At 45.8% G+C, this 19,858-nt stretch overlaps 1 protein-coding gene across 1 annotated transcript in view; it reads left to right on the forward strand.

Annotated features, from left to right (window-relative positions):
- The first annotated feature begins 310 nt into the window (after window positions 1-310).
- The window catches only part of spz3 (Spaetzle domain-containing protein 3), a 110,864-nt gene continuing 91,316 nt past the window's right edge, over window positions 311-19,858 (forward strand). The window contains exon 1 of the mRNA XM_075699070.1: window positions 311-552. Coding sequence (XP_075555185.1) covers window positions 538-552 — 15 coding nt within the window. The 5' untranslated portion in view covers window positions 311-537. The remainder of the gene's footprint in view (window positions 553-19,858) is intronic.

Consider the following 19,858-nt stretch of genomic DNA (forward strand, 5'->3'; position numbering starts at 1 on the left):
GCGCACAGACGGTGCGCGTATATGAGCGCGCGTGCGGTACAACGGCCCTCACCGCAAACCGTATCGCACCGCAGCTTCCTTCCCTCGAATTTTCGCCAACTTCCCGAGGGGTCGAGTGAGAGGGCCAATGGGAAAGGGTGACCAGGCGGCAGCGTATGTACGCGAAATGTTTCGAAAGCGCCGCTGAGACAAAGGCTCGGGTAGAAAGTGTGCAAGGAAGGCGAAGAAAACGAGATCGGGCGAGGGCGACTCGTGGGAGAGGAGGGCGCCCCCGGCGGGGGAGGCTCGTGCGTGGTTTCGGGCGACGGCGAGTTCGTGAGCGCGACCGGCACTTGCGCGGCGACGTTGCGCCAGTCGGGCCCTTGCCGAGTGCGGTTGCGCTTTCTCCCCCCGAGGCGAGCATCCACGCGGACAGAGCGACGCACCTCGGGTTTACCTACTGCGCGTGGCGGATCGCCGATCTTACCCGAGTGGATCATCGTCAGGGAGGCCACGCGCACTGTGAATGGGCTGCGACTCCATGCGGCTAAGAACGACATGGATTGGCGTCAGGTGAGCTTGGAATCCCGGTGCTCGATGGAAGCGCGTGCGGTGAGACAGGCCTCTCGCGCCGGGCTGCCGCCCTCGGACGCGGTAGAGCTGCACCCCCCCTTTCCCCCATGTAGAAAAAGCTGTCGAGAGAAGTGCACGCGGAATTCATGAGCAGAGACGGCTTTTGCTCTTTGTTGGACACCTACCCAACGTGTCCAACAAAGAACCTTTTCGAAAAGGAAAGAAAAAAATAATCCGTTATCTCGAAGGCTGATCCGCGCAACTTTGAGACGGTCGCCAAAAGACGTGTCCTCATATGCATTTTGTAAGCATACAAGCGGCCGTGATTCCTTGCTGAGCGGTGTCGTGTATAACCTAACAGCCGCACTAAGTGACCGCATCTAATCGTAGGCGCTAACCAGCAGTGTAGCTAATAAGAATGTATGATTTTGTCAACATTACCTGAATAGTAGTGCCTGTACCAATTCTGAAGATTGATGAACTTAACGTTAGACCTCTGCCCTCACATGTGCTCATAGAGAGGTTTGTATGACGTAAGAAAGAGGTCGCTGCCAGGAGAAGGCACTAATGTAGATAGTTGATTTTCAAAGTATAATTACAAGGGCATTATCACATTCTAAAATAATTTCTTCTTTCTTTTTATTCTGATTTCTTCTAATGCAGCATTTGGGAAGTGTTATGCCATATTTTGTTATAGTATACCATACGCCATTTGCAAACTAACAATAAGCCGCTGAACCAGTAATAATTCCTGGCGTAATGCCGCTATTGTAACACCTTGTGCGAAGTGGCCACGTTGAGGCTTTATACGCGCTTCTTTAGTTTCCCTCTCTGTATGCTTAACGTGTGGAAGCCGTTTAGGTGAACGTGGTACATGACTGTCGTAATGTATGTTAACGTCACGAAAAAAAAAAATTGGACATATATGTATTCGCTCCAAACGGCTTATGATTGACAGGCCCCAAAGTGCACTGGCTGTTCATGGTAGTCACCAGTATGACACAGAAGGCATTGTCCAATCTTAAGCCATCATAATGTCCATATGTAATCTTAAATGCCGCGTCTCATCGGCTGGCGCTTAGATGGGCTTTGAGTATGCTGCACCATTTTAATGGGAAGGGAGATAAGGCAACTGTCTCAAAATCATCCGAACTATGGTGTGTACACGTGAAATCTCTTGTAATAGAGGTCGCTGTTCAGTCTGCCACCAATAAGCACACCTGTACTTATAACGGAACAGAGCATCTCGGATTTTGAAGATGTGTATATAGCATTGCCGAAGACTTCTGGTGGCCTCTTCCTGAGGAATGTCGCTCGTACGTCGCGGTTGCATTGGAGGATGAGTTGCCTACAGAGCCAGCAATAAGTAAAAGGAATACTGACAGCAGTCGCGACAAGACCGTGCGGAGTGGGAAGGGCAAGAGCTCCAGGGTGACGCATGTTCGCTCGTTCTACGACTTCCAATCCAAAGCACGTGTACACAGGAAGTTACGGAGTAGTTTCGCCATACGTACATTTTGGGTCCAGAGCTTGCGTAGTTGAGCGCGTGGCTTGTAAAACCACCTTCCCTTCGTCACAGACGTCGCGGTTCCAGTTCTCCGCTTCCCGCACTCATTGCCTCCCTTCCCCCGCTTGGACGACAACGCAAAGTAGCGCACGGCGCGCATTTTCACTTGCTTTGCTTTGTCCTTATGCGGTCTTTTGTTGATCAGGAAGCGCATCAGCGTCAAACGTGTCCTTTTGCAACGCTAAGCCGCCGAAAGTAACCGTTCGCTCTGGAACTATAGAATACAAGATGTTGCATTCGGGTGTACAATTTAACAAAATATACATCCTGCCATACCATAGTGCATCACGCTGGAAAACCAACATATTTTTACCTACGACATGTCTTACAGCCAAATGCAGTGCACGCAAACCGACAGACTGATTCACTGCCAGGCTAGGACATATCGATGATTTTCATATTCACTACAAGATTACATACCGGCGTTCGAAAGCAACAAACCTCCAAGCAGTTCTTCTTTTTTTTTTTTTTTTTTTGCAGTACGGTTACGCATCCCCTGACAACAGAGCTACCGTTCTTTGCTGTTTTTTTTGCTGTAATTCTGTGTCTGAAAACAAGCGCAAGTAGAAACAATGGCGACAGATGGGAGTCCGTTACTTTTCCACACGGTTAAACAAGGAACAGTCGCCGGTATGCAGCTCACTCTTCTCAGTGGCGTGGACATTATGCATCCTCGCAATTTATGATGTTTCAATTTAAGTAAAATGTCGATTGTATCCAAAAGATTTAGTTAAGATTAGCGCTCTCGTGAGCGGCGACATGCACCTGTTTTTGCAATGATTTGCGTACCTCCTGTCGTCCCAGCATTGATTTTTTACCGCCACCTATACGTACGTTTCTTCTTAGGACTACCTCTTCCTCGAAGATAGGAAGTCGTTTAGAAGGAACTGGAGTTCCTACAGAACATATAATCTGTTCTTGTTGTATCAACCTCTTTACATTGGAACTAGCGTTTCAAGACACTTCATGTTTCACTCCGACTCTTCAAGTTCTATGCATCATATACCTCCTTATTTGTTAGGCATTAAAGAACAGCTAGCGCGAAATCTAAGATCGTACGTTACATGAAACAATGTAACATATGCCGTCATGTGGTTGCAATTATAATGACCATTATACTTTTAAGGTCATTCATATTCCCCTTTAGCGCAGGCCTTGTCTCACTCAGATGTCGTGCCTTAAAGGAGAACGGCAGTTTTCGTTGCGGTCATCCCCATGCAACATTTTGAAGATATGAGCAGAACATTCATTCAGGTAGCCGCATGTGGTTCGGGTCATAGAAATTTCCAGGCTTAAGCTGTTCAGGAGCTTCCGCTGTTATTTGTAAAATATATTGCTGCGGTAATGGTCGAGTGTTGATAGCTGCAGGAAGTGAACTGCTGTTACGAAGCTCTGAGAAGAGAAAAGGATGTGCCCATCCATTTCAGCGAATAAATAAACCAGCCAGATGCATACACAAAAAATGAGACACGGCTGTTACCAGTGTCACATCAGCGCGCCTCCTGGTTAGGTTGAGCGACCGCGTCGAAACGACGTTAGTCCAGGGTTCGGACAAAGGAGAATTGCTCTACAACTGCAAAAAAAAAAAGAACTTTCAGATACGGTTTCCTTCCTAGATTCGTTATACTGTGATGAAAATTTTTTTACTTGGATAAATCTTTCTGCAGCTTTCGGATCGCCTCAAAACTGACAGATGCGCTTAACACAAAACGCAACCTATTGCCACCATTTCCTGTTAAAGCTCCTTTACGGGGTAGAAACAAAACTGTAATTGCACTCTTCAGAAATTCCGGCGTCGTATGTCTAAAACAACGGAAGTAGTTATCGTTACAAAGGCCAATGCAATAGCTCACGCTTAGTGACCCATGTAAAAGAGACCAGACGTTATGTTGCTTATAACGAGGCATTCAACTATATTAGTTCGCAACGCCCGAACTGCCTAACACAGTAATATGGCTCAGCCAAGATATGTCGCCAAAGGGAATACTAATTGTAAACATTACACGCCATCGAGCGTCAAATAACACAGTTATCCTGTTTTCCAAAATGTTGCTTTCGCCTTTCATAGTGTCATCGTGTAGTAGAAAACGCGAACAGCGCCGTAGGAGTCCGGACTTGGTGCTGTTCGAGAGCTTACGATTCTTGTGACTGCGCGCACTTTCACGGCGACTTACTGCCGTGGCCATGAGTGCTTGACGCTCGTGCAATGGTCCTGCACGCTTGTTCATATGTCACTTGAGAAAGGCTCTGTCCGAGCAGCCTGTGTACAGAAGTGCTATCAGGTGTGTATTGTAGCATATTTTCGTTTTTGTAATGCACTTTTGTATCTCACCGCTTTCGCGTTTGTCCCAAATTATCGAGTTATTTATTGCATTTCTTTCTGTTTGTAATATTGTTGACCTGTGGGACATCTGTTTCATGCATGTTGGAAACCATTCGTGTATTTAGCCTCATACAGCACGGTATAAAAAATAAGGACACTTTATAATATTTAAGTGTTACGACAAAAAATCACTCTATGGCAACACACGAACTGGGGCTCGTAGAGAGTGCACGTTTGGGAATGCGCCCCATTCCCGCCTATGCGGTAGCGCCCTCGTCTACTATAAGCTGCCTCAGTGTTTCACGCCAGTCTCCGTGCTAATAATGCGGCGAAAATAAAAAAAAAAATATACTGTCTACTACTTCATTGCCTCACCTCGACGCCGTCCATTGTCTGTTGCCTAAGTTGGCAAACTTCCACTCACGCCATGTGGTCGCTGATGAAGCTAGGTGTAACTAATTCTGGCGGCTGCTACATAGCAGAAGCACGGCGGATGCCAGTTCCGTGCTACGGCAAGACTTAGAAATAAAGAAGAAAGTACAATCGACGTTCCCGCTATAGGAAACTTTCCTTGGTTAGCTGTTTTCTTCTTCTCCTGCTGTCATTAGATATGTACGGTCGAGAGCAAAAATCTAAAGGTCATGGTACCAACAAAAAAATATAATTTCTTCTGGAACGACTGTGCAAAGTGGAATTGTCTTAGTGGATGATGTTGGTGAAACAGGCGCACGTAGGCTGTACCACTTAAATAAATTTAAAAAGGCATTCTGGAATTTTACGTGCCAAAATCACGAATCATTATGAGGCATGCCGTAGTGGGGTACTCCGGATTAATTTTGACCACCCGGGGTTCTGTAGCGTGCACCCAATGCACACACAGTGCACTGGTGTTGAAGCATTTCTCCCCCATCGGAATGCTGCGGCCGCAGCCAGGATTTCATACCACGACCTTGGACTCAACAGCGCAACACCAAAGCCGCTATAAGCCACTACGGTGGGTCCACTTCAATTAAGCCTTCATTCGTAGACCGAACAAAAAAAAATTTTTTTCTTTACAGCTGTGGTCCCTAGACTTTTGCTCTCGACTGTGGATTTGATTTTGAATAAACTAAGCTAGTGAACTCATGTTAGTGCTGGGTAAATGCAAAGACGAACATTGTCTGTTTCCGAATTTCTTTGAAGACAGTTGGGTGAATGAAGCATGGGCGGCGGTTCTACAGTATAGTTGGGTCTGGCAAATGGGCCGGCAGTTGTTCCGACTTGGCTTTTGTACTACGGTAACAGAAGTAGCGACGTGAGAATGGAAAGTTACAGCGGGATTCCTATTTTTCTGGTTGAATTTTCCTGAGTGTGATGCGGCTTGGGCAGCGTAGTGGTCGCAAATGAGCGGCGTAGCACCTCCACCCTATTCCTCCCCAACTCCGTCACACACACACGCTCACTGTGGAATGACAGCTAATAGCAATAATTATGTGAAGTGAACATATCACGCGTGAGGTTTTAGCAAAGTGCGTTTTTTTATTTATCACTTAGGTTAATATCTTAACAATAACGCTAGGAAACGATGTCTTCAAGAGCATAAATAATAGCCAAAACGGTGGCAGTTTGCGCTAGTTGGTATGCCATGACTTTTTTAGGCTTGACATACTTTGGCTTATTACTTTTTTAGGCTTTTTATGGCACAAGCCTAAAAAAGTCATAAATAATAGTGTCATGAAAAGTTGCTCGCAATTACACACCTGTGCATCTTTCTTCGTAATTTCTATTATGGCATTAGTTGAAAGTTTCGTGACATATTCTTTTGAAGTAGATAAAATCGGCTGTTGCCTTCGCCAATACATCCGTCCCTAATGACCACCGAATCGCCAATAGCAGTCCCTCTGACGACACTTACACTGCTAATCGAATATCGGCAGTTGTACTTATTTTTCTCAGGTAACCGCTTTTCCCCGGCCAACAAATATTAAACGTTATCACTCAGTGCAGGGCGCGCCTGCATATATCGATAGTCTCTCGCATGTTATCGATGGTTCTACACTCTAAAAAAAGTTTAACCCTTTGAGGTGTATACCTGCCACACAACAATAATCGTCATCTGCCTTTCTTGCGTTTCCTTTCTTGAAAACGCCGCGCCCGCTACTTTCCTGTCGGCAATGCTTTGTCGTGCTGATAACGCGCATGTCGTTCGTTACTGGGATGTACTGGGCTCGCAGCGTTAAAGAAAGGAAATAAGGACAAGACATGACGTTTATCGTTGTGTGGCAAGATACGGACTCCAAGGGCGTAAACTTTTCTTAGAGTGTATCCGTTGTATGTTGTGATGACGATCATTGGAATTTATTGGCGCAAAGGCCAGATGTGGCCAAAGAGCGCCAAGATTTATGTTGTCGCCGACCCTTGTGTAACCTGATTGTATGCGCGGCGCGAATTGTGTTATACTTTCCGAAACGCACGCGGGCACCAGCGATTACGCTGGAACCTTCGACGAGTCATGTAGGAAAACCGGCGCGCATGGCCCGCTGATCAGATTTCGACGATCGCCGATTGCGCTCGCCGCTATCGTTGTGCTTTCAGTGTCACATGCTTTCGTGAACACAGGTTAGCCCAATAAATAGTTTGTTTCGTGATTCACAGTTTTGCTACCGTGTTCTTCAGTCACTACGAGGTGACAACATTACATCTGTGGCGAAACGTTTAGATTACGAAGGCTTGGAAAGGCTGTCATCACTGGCCACTGTTCTTGAGCCACACTCTTAAACAAATGTACGCCCTCTGGGGTGTATATCTGCCACACAACGATAATCGTCATCTGTTTTGCTTGCGTTTCCTTCTTGAAAATGCCGCGCCCGCTACTTTCCTCTCGGGAATGCTAATATCATGCTGATAACGCGCATGCCGTTCGTTACTGGGAAGTACCGGGTTCGTAGCGTTAAAGAAAGGAAATGCAGACAAGAGATGTCGTTTATTGTTCTGTGGCAAGATACAACCCAAAGGGTGTAATTTTGTTTTAGAGCGTACACTCTAAGAACAGTCTACACTCAACTGTTCTTAGAGTGTAGCCTCTCGCGCACAGCTGGTAAGCAAGATAAATTTTGAGAATCCGGCCCTTCTTTTGTGGCCGCGTACGCACTAGTTCCGTTTTCCCAAAAGCAACGAACGGTAGCGTCACCTCCTTGGAATGCATGCTGACACTACCAACGCCACGCCCGCAGCCAATACGTGACTCTGAGAGCCATCAAAGCCTGTGGATGCGGAGGTAAGCAGGATACTAAGTTTAGTGGCACGTTGCACCGTTTGCGCTCGCGCCATCAACATTCCCCCGCCCGTCGTCCGTGAGCTGAAAACGGCAATGTGTAATGACGCAAACGTCCCGTGACGTAACTCTGTACTTACTCACTCGTGCAATCGTGTTTTGCCTACATATTCGAGCACTGAACAGCGTCCGTGGTCTCACCGTGTAAGGCAGTGTTTTTGCCCGACACGGTTGTAGAATACTGTATACTGCTGGTTCCTCATTTCTATATTGGCCTTCCTGTTACGCAGATACTGTTCTTATTCAATTAAAGAAGGGAATTAGCAGAGGATATATTGGATGAATTTGTCCCAGCCCCAAAACTTTCACGAGGCACTGCCAACACTGTCGATACGGAAGCAGTATAGGCGTTTGTAAACGCGACGACCAGCCTCAAGCGAAAGCCGCCTCGCAATGAGATGAGCCAGGCGGCAGACGAAGGCTTAACGTAAGGCCCTTTCGCTTAATACGAACATAGGCAGACGAAGGCTTAACGTAAGGCCCTTTCGTTTAATACGAACATAGGCCCTGGACGGCTTCCGATTTTGCTCACTGATGTGTTTAGAAAAAGTTTATTTCAACAAGAGACGATACGAACACTGAGTGACAATCACGGCACAATTTCACCAGCACGATAACGTATACAAAATAGGCACGTTTTCAAAGTAGTGTCCGAATCCTCGCTCACTAACATATAACCACATAGACGCACGGAAAGGCACAGTTACACATAAACTAATTATCACATATATAAAATGATGTTCGATATATACAGTGTACACAATGGCTATGTACAATGATGATGTGACAGAGACATTTTACATGAATTTGTAATGATGCTACGAGATGTGTATATACAAAAATGATCATGTACACGAGAGCACGCACACACAGAAATCACGGGCACCTACCATTCTGTGCGCACTCAGTGAATACTTCTGATGACCCGGCGGCATTGGCGGCGATATCGAGTGGCAGGGGTGCGTTAAAATCTAAGCCCGCAGATTTTCAGCACTTTTCCTCTGTACATAACGACAATATTACAAGTAAAAGTTGCCGTAAGTTATACGAGATAATTTATGTACTAGCCTTGAAGCGTAATGCGCGTGTCTTTTATCTCAAAACTTAAAGATGGGCTTTCCGCACAGTAGAACAACTTAAAAACACGCTCTGTGTTCCGGCGCAATAGACTGATAAGGCCCGTGACCGGAAGCTCCTTGGGGCCGCACTCTCGCTGCTGTTATTGCGCGGTCAAGACAACGCCTCCTGTGTAGCGGGCCTGTGCGCTCTGCTTTGTGGCGTCATGCTACTTGGACCAAAATTTTCATTGCCAAGCCCGGCGTGACGAACGCGGCGACGTCGAAATTCCCCCGGCTTACTCAGGAGCATGTGGTTTCGTGCAATGATCACTTGAGGGAACTCTGGTGTCTATGAGAGCTGCAAAGTTCAGCCAGCATGGGAATGATGGTTAGTGCATGCATTCGCCTAAACTTCTTCCTTCTGGATTCAAACGGCTTTGTGATCTTGTAAACTCATCATTTTAAACAGAGTAGTGTGTTATAAGTAAATAAATACATACATAAATAAATAAATACCATTAATATAGCCCGATGGCAAGTTCCGAACACAGGACGTCTAGTACAGAAGCTAGATATCGAAACCATGACGCTACGGATGCATGCGTCGACGACCGGCCATGGAACACCCTTACAAATATCTCGCGGGCAAGCGAACGCGTTGAGACGATTGGCGCGTTTCGATTTGGCCACCTCGACAGGCTGCAATGCTGCAATTGGTAGTGAATATGCGTGTTCATGGGGTCTTCTGCATTTATACAAGTAAAGATTGCTTTGAACTTTCAGACAATGAAGGCAGGTAAAAGCGTAATAAACAAAGCCACAAGAACATCTCAAGCCAGAAGCACGAAGATCAGACAAATCCATGTACTTCTCATCATTGCCATGGTGCATGGCTAGACGATCGCAGCGCCCGAGCTCCCTTTAGTAGTTATTGTAGGAAACTCTACGCTCGGGAGAATCCCCACTAGATTCCATGGGCAAGGTAGCTTGACTTCGTGGATCAATGTGCACCGGCCTTCTGCTATCTTAGGAGGCATTGGTCAAGCGGGTCAAGGTAGTGCAGACAGGAGTTGGCAAATCCTACTCTGTTAATGACTTATTAAAACGTAGCGCACTTGGAAAAGGACACAAAGGACACATTTTAAATGCTTTAGCATTTGGCGTGTCCAAGCGGAAATAAGTGTGGGTGTGTGAATTTATATATATATATATATATATATATATATATATATATATATATATATATATATATATATATATATATATATATATATATATATATATATATATTGTCGAGTATAGTCTCGAATAGCACAGTGAAATGTGGTGAACGCGGTTAAAATCATGTATCCGTGACCTCAGAGAGGTGCGACGTAATGCTGACAAATTTCTCTCGCATTGACCACTAAACTACCACTGAATTTTTCTGTCCCCGTTTTCCAAGTGCGACGCTTTTTTACAAACTCATGAATGTCCCATCAGTATACTTGTTAAACACTGTATTCCACTGGCCTAATGCACTGCGACGAGCAAGTATAGGAGTAGGTGCCGCGCTGCATGAAGACTCAATCACACCGGCGACTTGAAGAGGTCGCGCGACCATTTGCGACTGGCGAACAAAAAGCGACTGAATTCGGGCAATACTCACACCGCCAAGCCCGGCCGAGCGCAACCTGCAAGTCGCATTCCCGCAGATTATCGTTCTCAGCGAAACTATATAGGGATCTACGCAGTTCGCGCGCACTTCGGTGGCTTCGTGTTCCGGCATCAGCCATGGATTTTCATTCGAGCAAAGAGGAAGACGTCGTCACTGTGCTTAAGTGCTTTGCCGTGGTGTCAGCTGTGGCAGCGCGGAAGCTTCCGAAGAAAAAGCGATGCCAGTGGGTGCGCCCGTGCTTCCGATCGCGATAAGTGGCCGGCCACGCTAGCTGCCTCCTGACCGAACTCCACGCGCATGTCGGCGATTATTATCGAGAGTAAGTTGTAATTTCTCGTTCGCCTTGTGCGGGAATCGGTGCATACTTTTTGTGCATTCGTTTGCTGCTATTTTGCTTCCTGCGAATGCTACCGCGTACATTCGACATGTTGCTGGAACTGCTGCGCCCCAGCATCACGAGTCAAGACACCAGTTACATTCCTGTCATGCTGGCGTGGACTTTGTAGTTTGTGCGACGCAGGAGGACGCCTGGTAAAAACAGAAGATAACTTTCGGCGGCCCGCTGATTGGTTTAAAATCTTTGCGACCATGGTCGCGCGACTGAAAAATCGAGCAACGAGCGACTGGCCCAAAATAGTCGCTTTTCGAGAAAAGCGACGATCTGCGACTATTTCTGACTGGTCGCTTTTCAACCAACTTGGTCGCGCGACCGCTGTTAGTCGCCGGTGTGAAGGAGCCTTCACAGTGCACGTGCGTCGTATTTGTTCATGGGGCGCTTGTGTATTCGAATATTATGTCGTGCTTTGGCCTGCTTAGTATAGCGAAGAACTAGATAAGGGACGCTTAAAGGACGTACATGCAAGTAAAAAAGAAATGACGAAATATTACGCGGATTCCACGCACAAGTATGAATTCTGTGCGGTATTCAGGATACAGACACGTCTACACAGTTGGCTACAGTTAAGCAACCTCTTCAACTTCAGCATTCATAATACCACACCTCAACAAACAAGAATCGTTTAAGTTATCTCGTGCGACTTCGTCCACAACGGCTGAACTGTTCGCAATCCTATGTGCGATAAAATTTATATCGACAGTAAGAGATGCGCAAAAATGGGTAGTTTTCAGTGATTCACAGGCGGCTCTAACATCACTCTGCAGCACAAAAGCAAAGCAATCAGTGAAAGTGTAATATACGAAACACTTAAGGACCTCACGAAGGCTAGCCAAGCAAAGCATGAAATAGCATTCCAGTGGATACCAAGGCATTGTAACATTCCTGACAACTAAGCAGTCGATGAAGCAGCACGACAAGCACACCTCAAAGATAATGTGGTTCTGCTCCCAATATCGAAGAATGAATTACGCTGTATTATAAGGACAACGTCTTTCAGAATGTCTAGAAATACGTGGTTTGATCAGAATTCTAAGAGCTCGGATTTGTATCATATTGATCCGTTTATTGAATTCACATCTTTATTGTCATCAGACAGAAATATTGAACCCCTTAATCATCAATTAAGGCTTGGCACTGCGCACACAAAACATTTCTTACACAGAATTGGCCGTACGGAAACCCCCGAATGTGATTGTGGATTTGTAGACGAAGATATATGTCACCTCCTTCTAGATTGCGCACGTCACGACACACCAAGGCGCCGACTTAGTTCAACCCTAATTACATTAGATCGCAGACCTTTCAGTTTAAAGAGACTTTTGGGTCCTTGGCTAACAACGTCCTTGCAGAAGAGCGCTTTAAAAGCACTAAATACTTTTTTTTTTGGAGACAGCGGCATCGTTGGCCGTTATTAACGCTTTTATTGTTCCTTTCATTTCAATGTCGCTGTATATATGCATGTGTTTGTGGATTATGTTATGTTGACTGTTCTGCTGTGACTATATGTGATAATGCATTTACACGATGTATGTACCAGCCGCTGGCTAGAGACTGCGTTATTAGGCCAAAGTATCATTTGTATTTTTGAGACTTTTTTCTTGAGAACTGTAGAGTCATTTAACTTCTATATAGTATGTTCCATGTGTTTCTTACGTCATAGTGTTACTGTGAAAACGTTGTTTGACAAGTCCTGGTGCTTCTATAAAAAAGATTATGTGATATGTAATCCTGTAACCTGTATGTTGTAAGCTAGACCCTATTAAGAGCTAAGGAGTAGCCGGCGCCATAAATTGTAAGTCAACATCTCATATCATATCATATCATATCATATCATATCATATCAACAAAAAATTCATGTGATTCCTATAATTTTGTTTCCTTTCGTCCTATTCGAAGGAAAATGTCGCGCATCTTTATGTTTATTCGTCACAAATGCCGCAGCTTTATTCTTACGCAAGCTTAATGTTTATGCTCTACACCGCTCACAAGCTATGCCGAAATGCAAACACAAAATCAAGCACAGTGTCCGATGTCTGCACAGTTAGCCGCCGCGGTAGCTTAGCGGCTATGGCATTGTACTGCTAAGCACGAGGTCGCGGGATCAAATCCCTACCGCGGCGGCTGCAATTCGATGAGGGCTAAATGCAATAACGCCCGTGTCCCGTGCATTGGGTGCACATTAAAGAACCCTTAGCGCTCAAAATTAATCCGGAGTCCCCCACTATCGTGTGCCTCGTAATCAAATCGTCGTCTTGGGCGTAAAACCACCGGAGTTCATTAAGTCATGTCTACACAGCGCTGTCACGTGGACGAAAGCGATGTATGATGCCTGTCGAGTGAAGAATTGCGATGACATGTGCATGCACAGAGAAGTGCGACACATATCTAGCTAGCTTTAACGATTCTGTAGTAATCTCTACTTTTTGTGTCTCTTGTGTCACAGTGGAGCTATACGGCGGCACACGAAACAATTTGTCGAAAGAGCTGGGCCGCACTTTGTAGTTCGCTGCATACGGCAAGCGGTTTCGGAAGCGTTATATGGCACATACTGAAGGCTCTCCGAACTCCTGAGATCTGCACGAATCCAACTGCTGCTTTGTGCATAACGACCGGCCGGTCAGCAAAAATTCTCGCAGAAGCATTTGCCGACCTTCTCGGACCTGCTAGGTCAGCAGACAACACAAAAGGCGACCTTAATTCTCTGACAAGTCAGGCTGCCATACCCTCTTGCTTGCAAGATGGATGCGGCAGACTTTACTCTCGAGGAGCTACGCTATGCGCTTAGCCTTTCTAAACGCCGCACTGCCCCAGGCGAAGACCGTGTCACGTACCAAGCCTTACATAACATCGATGAGGCCGTTCATCAGCTTATCTTGGACGAATATGTGGCGAACGAGTCAGATACCCAACGAATGGAAATCATCTGTGGTGATCCCTACTTTAAAGCTCGGACGTCCTGCAAAACACCTCGTCATACCGGCCAATATCACTAACATCAAATGTTACCAAGCTGATGGAATGAATGGTACTGTTTCGTCTAGATAGCAGATTTCACGAACTGAATTTCTTTCTTGATGTCATGAGCGGTTTTGGTCGCCATCGTTCAGCCCTCGACAGTATTGCAGACCTTGTGTCATGGCTTGCATCTGCTCGAGAAGACAAGCACTTTGCATATGTACTATTCCTAGACATACAGCAAGCATATTATTCGGTACCACATGGGGCAATTGCTTTAACACTTATGACTGCGGTAATTTTGGGACGTTTGCTTCGTTTGGCGGGACATTTTCTATCGGAGCCCAAAATGAAAGTGCGCGTTGGAGGAGCAACAAGTGAATCTCGCACTCTTACGTGTGGTGTCCCGCAAGGCAGTGTCTTATCGCCGCTTCTCTTCAACAGCGTACTTGCTGGACTTCCAAGCCGATTGCCTCAAGAATTTGACTTTCCAATTGGCATAGCAATCTATGCTGATGACATCGCACTGTGGATAAGCGGTCCTTCGCACCACGGTACACGTCTTCGTGGACTCTTGCAGAGAGTTCTGAATGTCACATCAGAGTACATGGATGAAGTTGGTTTGCAAATTTCACCCGCTTAGTCAGCCGCTATCGCGCATAATTCTAGACAACGCGCTCGTCGAACCATGAGCCGGCTATACCTCGGAGAAACACCGATAGATTGGGTACAGCAACACCGCTACCTGGGCATAATTATCAATGATCGCCTATCATGGCGCCCTGCCGTTACCTCTGTGCGGCGCAAATCGCAGTTCCTATATATACTCAGATATGTGGCCGCCTTGACTGTTAGGGGCGACGGCTGTGACCAGAGGACAGCACTAGACGTATATCAATCATCTGTACTTTCTGGTGTTATGGTTGCCTTGCCAGTGTTGAACGTGCCGCCTAGTTTGATGTCTCAAGTGTAACGGCACCATCGTGTTGCCTTGCTCGTGAGGCGCAGTCTGTTCCATTATACTCACTCAAGCACACCAGCTGCCCCTGAGGATACAAGCAGACCAGAGAGCGTTATATCACGTAAAGCGTCTGCACCGACCATCAGATGGACAAGCACTCATTAACCGGCTCATTCAGCGACCGTTCTCCCGCATGAAGAAAATGGCGGCATTGTTCATTGCCATTGCTGGCAGTTCAGAAAATATTCGCTCACTGATAACTCCGAAGGAACACAACAACAAATGCCTCTTCTTTACTCACCTTTCGATTCCCGTGATACAGAAAAAGTCTGATCAGCCCGTTTCGGCACTATTCTAGTTGGCCCAGCTGCATTTATTTTAAAAATATAGAGACCATCTTAAACTATTTACGGGCGCATCGGTAAGCATCGAAGCTCAAGGCGCTGCAGCAACTTTCTTCTCCCCTCCAACTGACATAAGAAGGGTGTTCCGAATACCTCATCCATCATCATCAAGAACTGCAGAGCTGGCAGCGATTGATGTTGCTCTGAAGTACGTACAGGAAGAAATAAGCACATCGAAGGTCGTCATCCTTACAGACTCCCGTGCTGTCCTTAGCAGGCTGTTGAGAAAGGATGCCAATAGCCCAATTCTACGCAGTATAATAGAGCCTGCAGACAAAATTATTTCTCGTGGGGTGCCCCTTTTTGCCTAGTGGATACCTTCGCACGTGGGTATTGCTGGAAATGAGGAGGCTGATCGCCTTGCTTAAACTTGTGCTCACAACGGGAGTGACTGCCCAGAAAGTTCTGTACGATTGACAACGCCCGTGTGTTCATCCGCCGACACCTCCTAAAGCAGCATCCAGACCACCGTGTTGCAAACGGTTCGTTCCCTCCCCGTGTTCGTGGTCGTGGCTTGCCTCGCAGTGTTGGAGCACGTTAGTGAAATTAAAAGTTGGCTCTCTGTTGGTGCGCGAATGCTTGCATCTTCAAGGACGTGTGGACAGTCCGTTGTGCGCGTCCTGGGGCCCCTGTAAGACATTTGAGCACCTTATATTCGAGTGTCCGGCATTCGTCACACAACGTGCACTGCTAATAAGGAGTAGGACTGACTGGACTCAAGTGTAAGACCCTTGACGATTGCTTGTTTCCGAGAGGGAGTGCTGCTCAACGCGACCAGGCCCATAGAGCCTTGCTAACTGTCATGCAGAAAACTGATTTGACCTGCCTTTTATAGACACTTTTTCCGTGTTCCTATATTCTTTTGTCCGTGTCTCTGTCATTTGTTTATTTCCTATTTTCTTTCCTATTTCTTTGTTTCCTATTTTCTTCTCCTCATTTCATTCCCTCCTCCTGACAGAGTAGGCAGGTGTTGTGCCCTTCACGGTGGCGGTTGTCAACTTGCTCCCTCCCTGTTTCCTTTGTGTGCTTGTATGATTCTGTAACTAATAATAATAATAATAATAATAATAATAATAATAATAATAATAATAATAATAATAATAATAATAATAATAATAATAATAATAATAATAATAATGTAACAGCGGCAGATTCATGAGGATTGGCTCAGAATGCGGCACAGACTCAGTGGCACCTATCGAATGGCTAAGTCAAAGACAATGAAGTAAACCAAGGAATCCTTTGCACATAATGGCGCTCTGCCATTAACACATCTGTGTGCTTTACAGATACGTGTCAGCCGACATTATATGTTCATGTTTTAAATAGGAATGTTTTTCTATCTTAATTTATTTTTATTTATTTTTTAATTTTTTGCGCAGAACAGATATGCGCTTACTGGGGGGGGGGGCACTACTTTGCTGGTCAGCATACAAGGGTTAAACTATAAGCCCGTTCGCTGGTAACTGCAGTCGGCGCACATACAAGCTATGCATATGTATCCAGAAACACATCCGCCGAGATATACTGACCGACAGAGCAGCGGACAGCAGCAACAGCGGCCCGCCAAGCCCAGTAGCATAGGCAAATAAAGCTTCGCTTTAAAAAGTGCCTTTCTGTATGTGTCTGCATCCTTTTAGCGGCAGCTATATCCTTCAGCAGCTACCAAGGAGTTGACTGAAGAGCGTATTGACAATTCTTCAAATCCGCTTCGAGATATTAGATTGTCAAATGTTTGCAGCTCAAGAGCGCCAGTGCTGACTATAATATATGCGTGTGCAGCTAGACCTACTGCTGTAGAGAAGGTTTCGATAAAATTTCAATGTCCTGAAAGGTAGGCGAGTTATCACGGTATGTGTGGGAAACCTTAAGATAAAAAGAGCAGAGAGCCAGGAAATACACTCGGTAACAGAAACGGAAACAGAATAGAGATAAGCGAAAGATCGGATTTCATGCAAGGAAATTCAAGAAAAATGTCTGTGGACATCACTATGTTGATCTTGTGCTTTAACATGCGAATCTGTGTAGTCTTTTTCAAGCATTTAGAAGTCACAGGACACGTGATTGTACCTGGCGATGGACCATGCACTACGACGTGTACCCGGGTCATTCGGAGAACCAATGTCCCTAGAAAGCCTTAGATAATGATAGGGTCATAATAGGGTCAATATACTGCTCCTCACTGAAGCCTCGGAGCCCCTTGTGTGCCGCATGGACACTTTGGCAAGGCTTTGGCTTTAGTTTCGAAATTTATGGCGGAAAAGCTGTCTGTATCCTGAGAGGAGTATATGCGTCTGTATCCTAATAGGAGGCATTTCTCTTAGGTTATTCTGCCAACCTAACTTGAATGGTTACTCGGGACCCCTCCACTACGGCGCCATTCATAAACGTACTATGCCAATTTCGGCACGTTAAACCCCAGCATTTAGTTTGAAATAAACTACTGCATTTTGACCGATTTTATTTCCCACATACATGTGCACAATGATATGAAGACGCACATGACCCCAAGCCGTTGAAATCAACGTACTAGGAGTACTTTGTTCACATTTATGTAGCAGATTATCCCTACATCTTTAGCACGGTTTCGCAATCAGTGCTAAATTGTTCGGATCAAGTTCACAAGGTTGCTGTAATACTGCTGTCCGCTGACTTCATAGTACATCCTGCATTTACTATTTACACTAATATGAACATGGAGCTACACGTATTATCGTTTGTACGTAAATATGCGCACAAGAACAGGGGGCAGTATTATTGAAAGATGAGCGGTTATCAAAGAGAGAGAGAAAATGATAGCTACCCAGCAGTTATCAAAATACTCGTGGTGACAGCGTCCTTTTATTGATGATTATATTAGGCATTTAAGTCGATTGTTGTTGAGCGGTGAACTGAATCCGTAATGGGGAGACTTGTATATGAATTTCTTTTACTTTCTGGCAATACTACCGTAGCGCTAAGACGAGGTTACGAGAAAAGCAGATGAACACACAAAAACACAGCAAGTATTCATGCGCTCTTCACTTGTCCTCGTCTCGTTCGCGCTACGGTAGTATTTCATGATGGCGTGCTAACAAACCCGCATTGTAATTTTGATTTGTCGTTGAAACGAAATGCGAACAACAGACTTGCTAGACGTATTTTGTGATGCATTTTTATAACTCTGGATCAGTTCTATCAGAGGAAGAACAAAGCGAAGGTGGCGCGAGGAGGTCAGTTAGAAGGGCAACAATTTAATAACCAGATATACAAGTCACATGAATAACTATAATTTTGCAGCTTAAGTATGCATGGTTGCGCAGTTACCTCAGTGGCCGCACCATTTTCATGTCCACTTCGGATGGCGAGACTGATAGACAGGACGTTCGCAGGGGTGTTCCGCAGGCTGGCGTCCTTAGCCCAATATTTTTCAATGTCATACTGGTGGGCCTTGCAGATGAGCTACCTGAAACAACGCATATCAGCACGTACGCGGATGATATCTGTATCTGGTCATCTGTGGTCACACGTCCACAAGTGCGTGCAAGGCTTCAACGTGCGGCTACCATCACGGCGAAGTATTTGCTCCGTAGAGGCCTGCAACTCACAGCAACTAAGTGTGCAGTGTTCGCATTCACGCGCATATCAATGTCACAATATCCAATCGTTGTCGACGGAACGGCGCCCCCTTTAGTCAACCACCACAGATTTCTTGGCGTGATAATAGACCGCATTCTTTCTTGGACCAAACATGTTACTGCGCTTAGAGCTAAACTGACCAACTTCATACACGTTATTCGTGTAATATCTGGACTGAGATGGGACCTCTCTGAGCGAAGTTTGCTCTAAGTGTACCAGGCACTTGTTGTGGGCTACACACCCGCCGTGGTTGCTCAGTGGCTATGGTGTAGGGCTGCTGAGCACGAGGTCGCGGGATCGAATCCCGGCCACGGCGGCCGCATTTCGATGGGGGCGAAATGCGAAAACACCCGTGTGCTTAGATTTAGGTGCACGTTAAAGAACCCCAGGTGGTCAAAATTTCCGGAGTCCTCCACTACGGCGTGCCTCATAATCAGAAAGTGGTTTTGGCACGTAAAACCCCAAATATTCTTATTATTATTATGTTGTGGGCTACATACGCTACAGCATGCCTGTGCTATCTAACATGGAATCATCTTGTATACGAACGCTGGAGAGCCTTCAGGCACAAGCACTGCGGATATGCCTTGCCACGCTGCACGTCAACTAAGGGCACAATAGCGGAAGCACGGGCTTGTCCAATCGACATATACAGGTCTTGTGAACCTGTGAATCTTCGCCTGCTGACCAGACACTCACACCATCCTCTGTCAACACTTCCAAGAACCAACCTTGTCTGTGGTTTTTCTAAAGGAATTCCATGTCACGCAAGCATTATACCTGCAAGGTTCTTGGCCACCAACATCCCCGAGACATCTCCATGAACATTGCCAAGAGCACTAGTGAGGTATCAGATACCCCGAATTATGAAGAAATCACACGTTTCCTCCATTTGCCTTGAAGCAGCTCACCCTGTCTCATATATTTACATTATATAGTGGGACTGTACAAGTATATACCGATGGTTCAGTCACGCCATCTGGCGCAACGGCCGCATTTGTCATCCCACAACTTAGAATTACTCGGCGATTTCAATTAGACCACAAATCGACA

The sequence above is a fragment of the Dermacentor variabilis genome, chromosome 1 (assembly GCF_050947875.1).
Source record: "Dermacentor variabilis isolate Ectoservices chromosome 1, ASM5094787v1, whole genome shotgun sequence".
NCBI lineage: Eukaryota > Metazoa > Arthropoda > Arachnida > Ixodida > Ixodidae > Dermacentor > Dermacentor variabilis.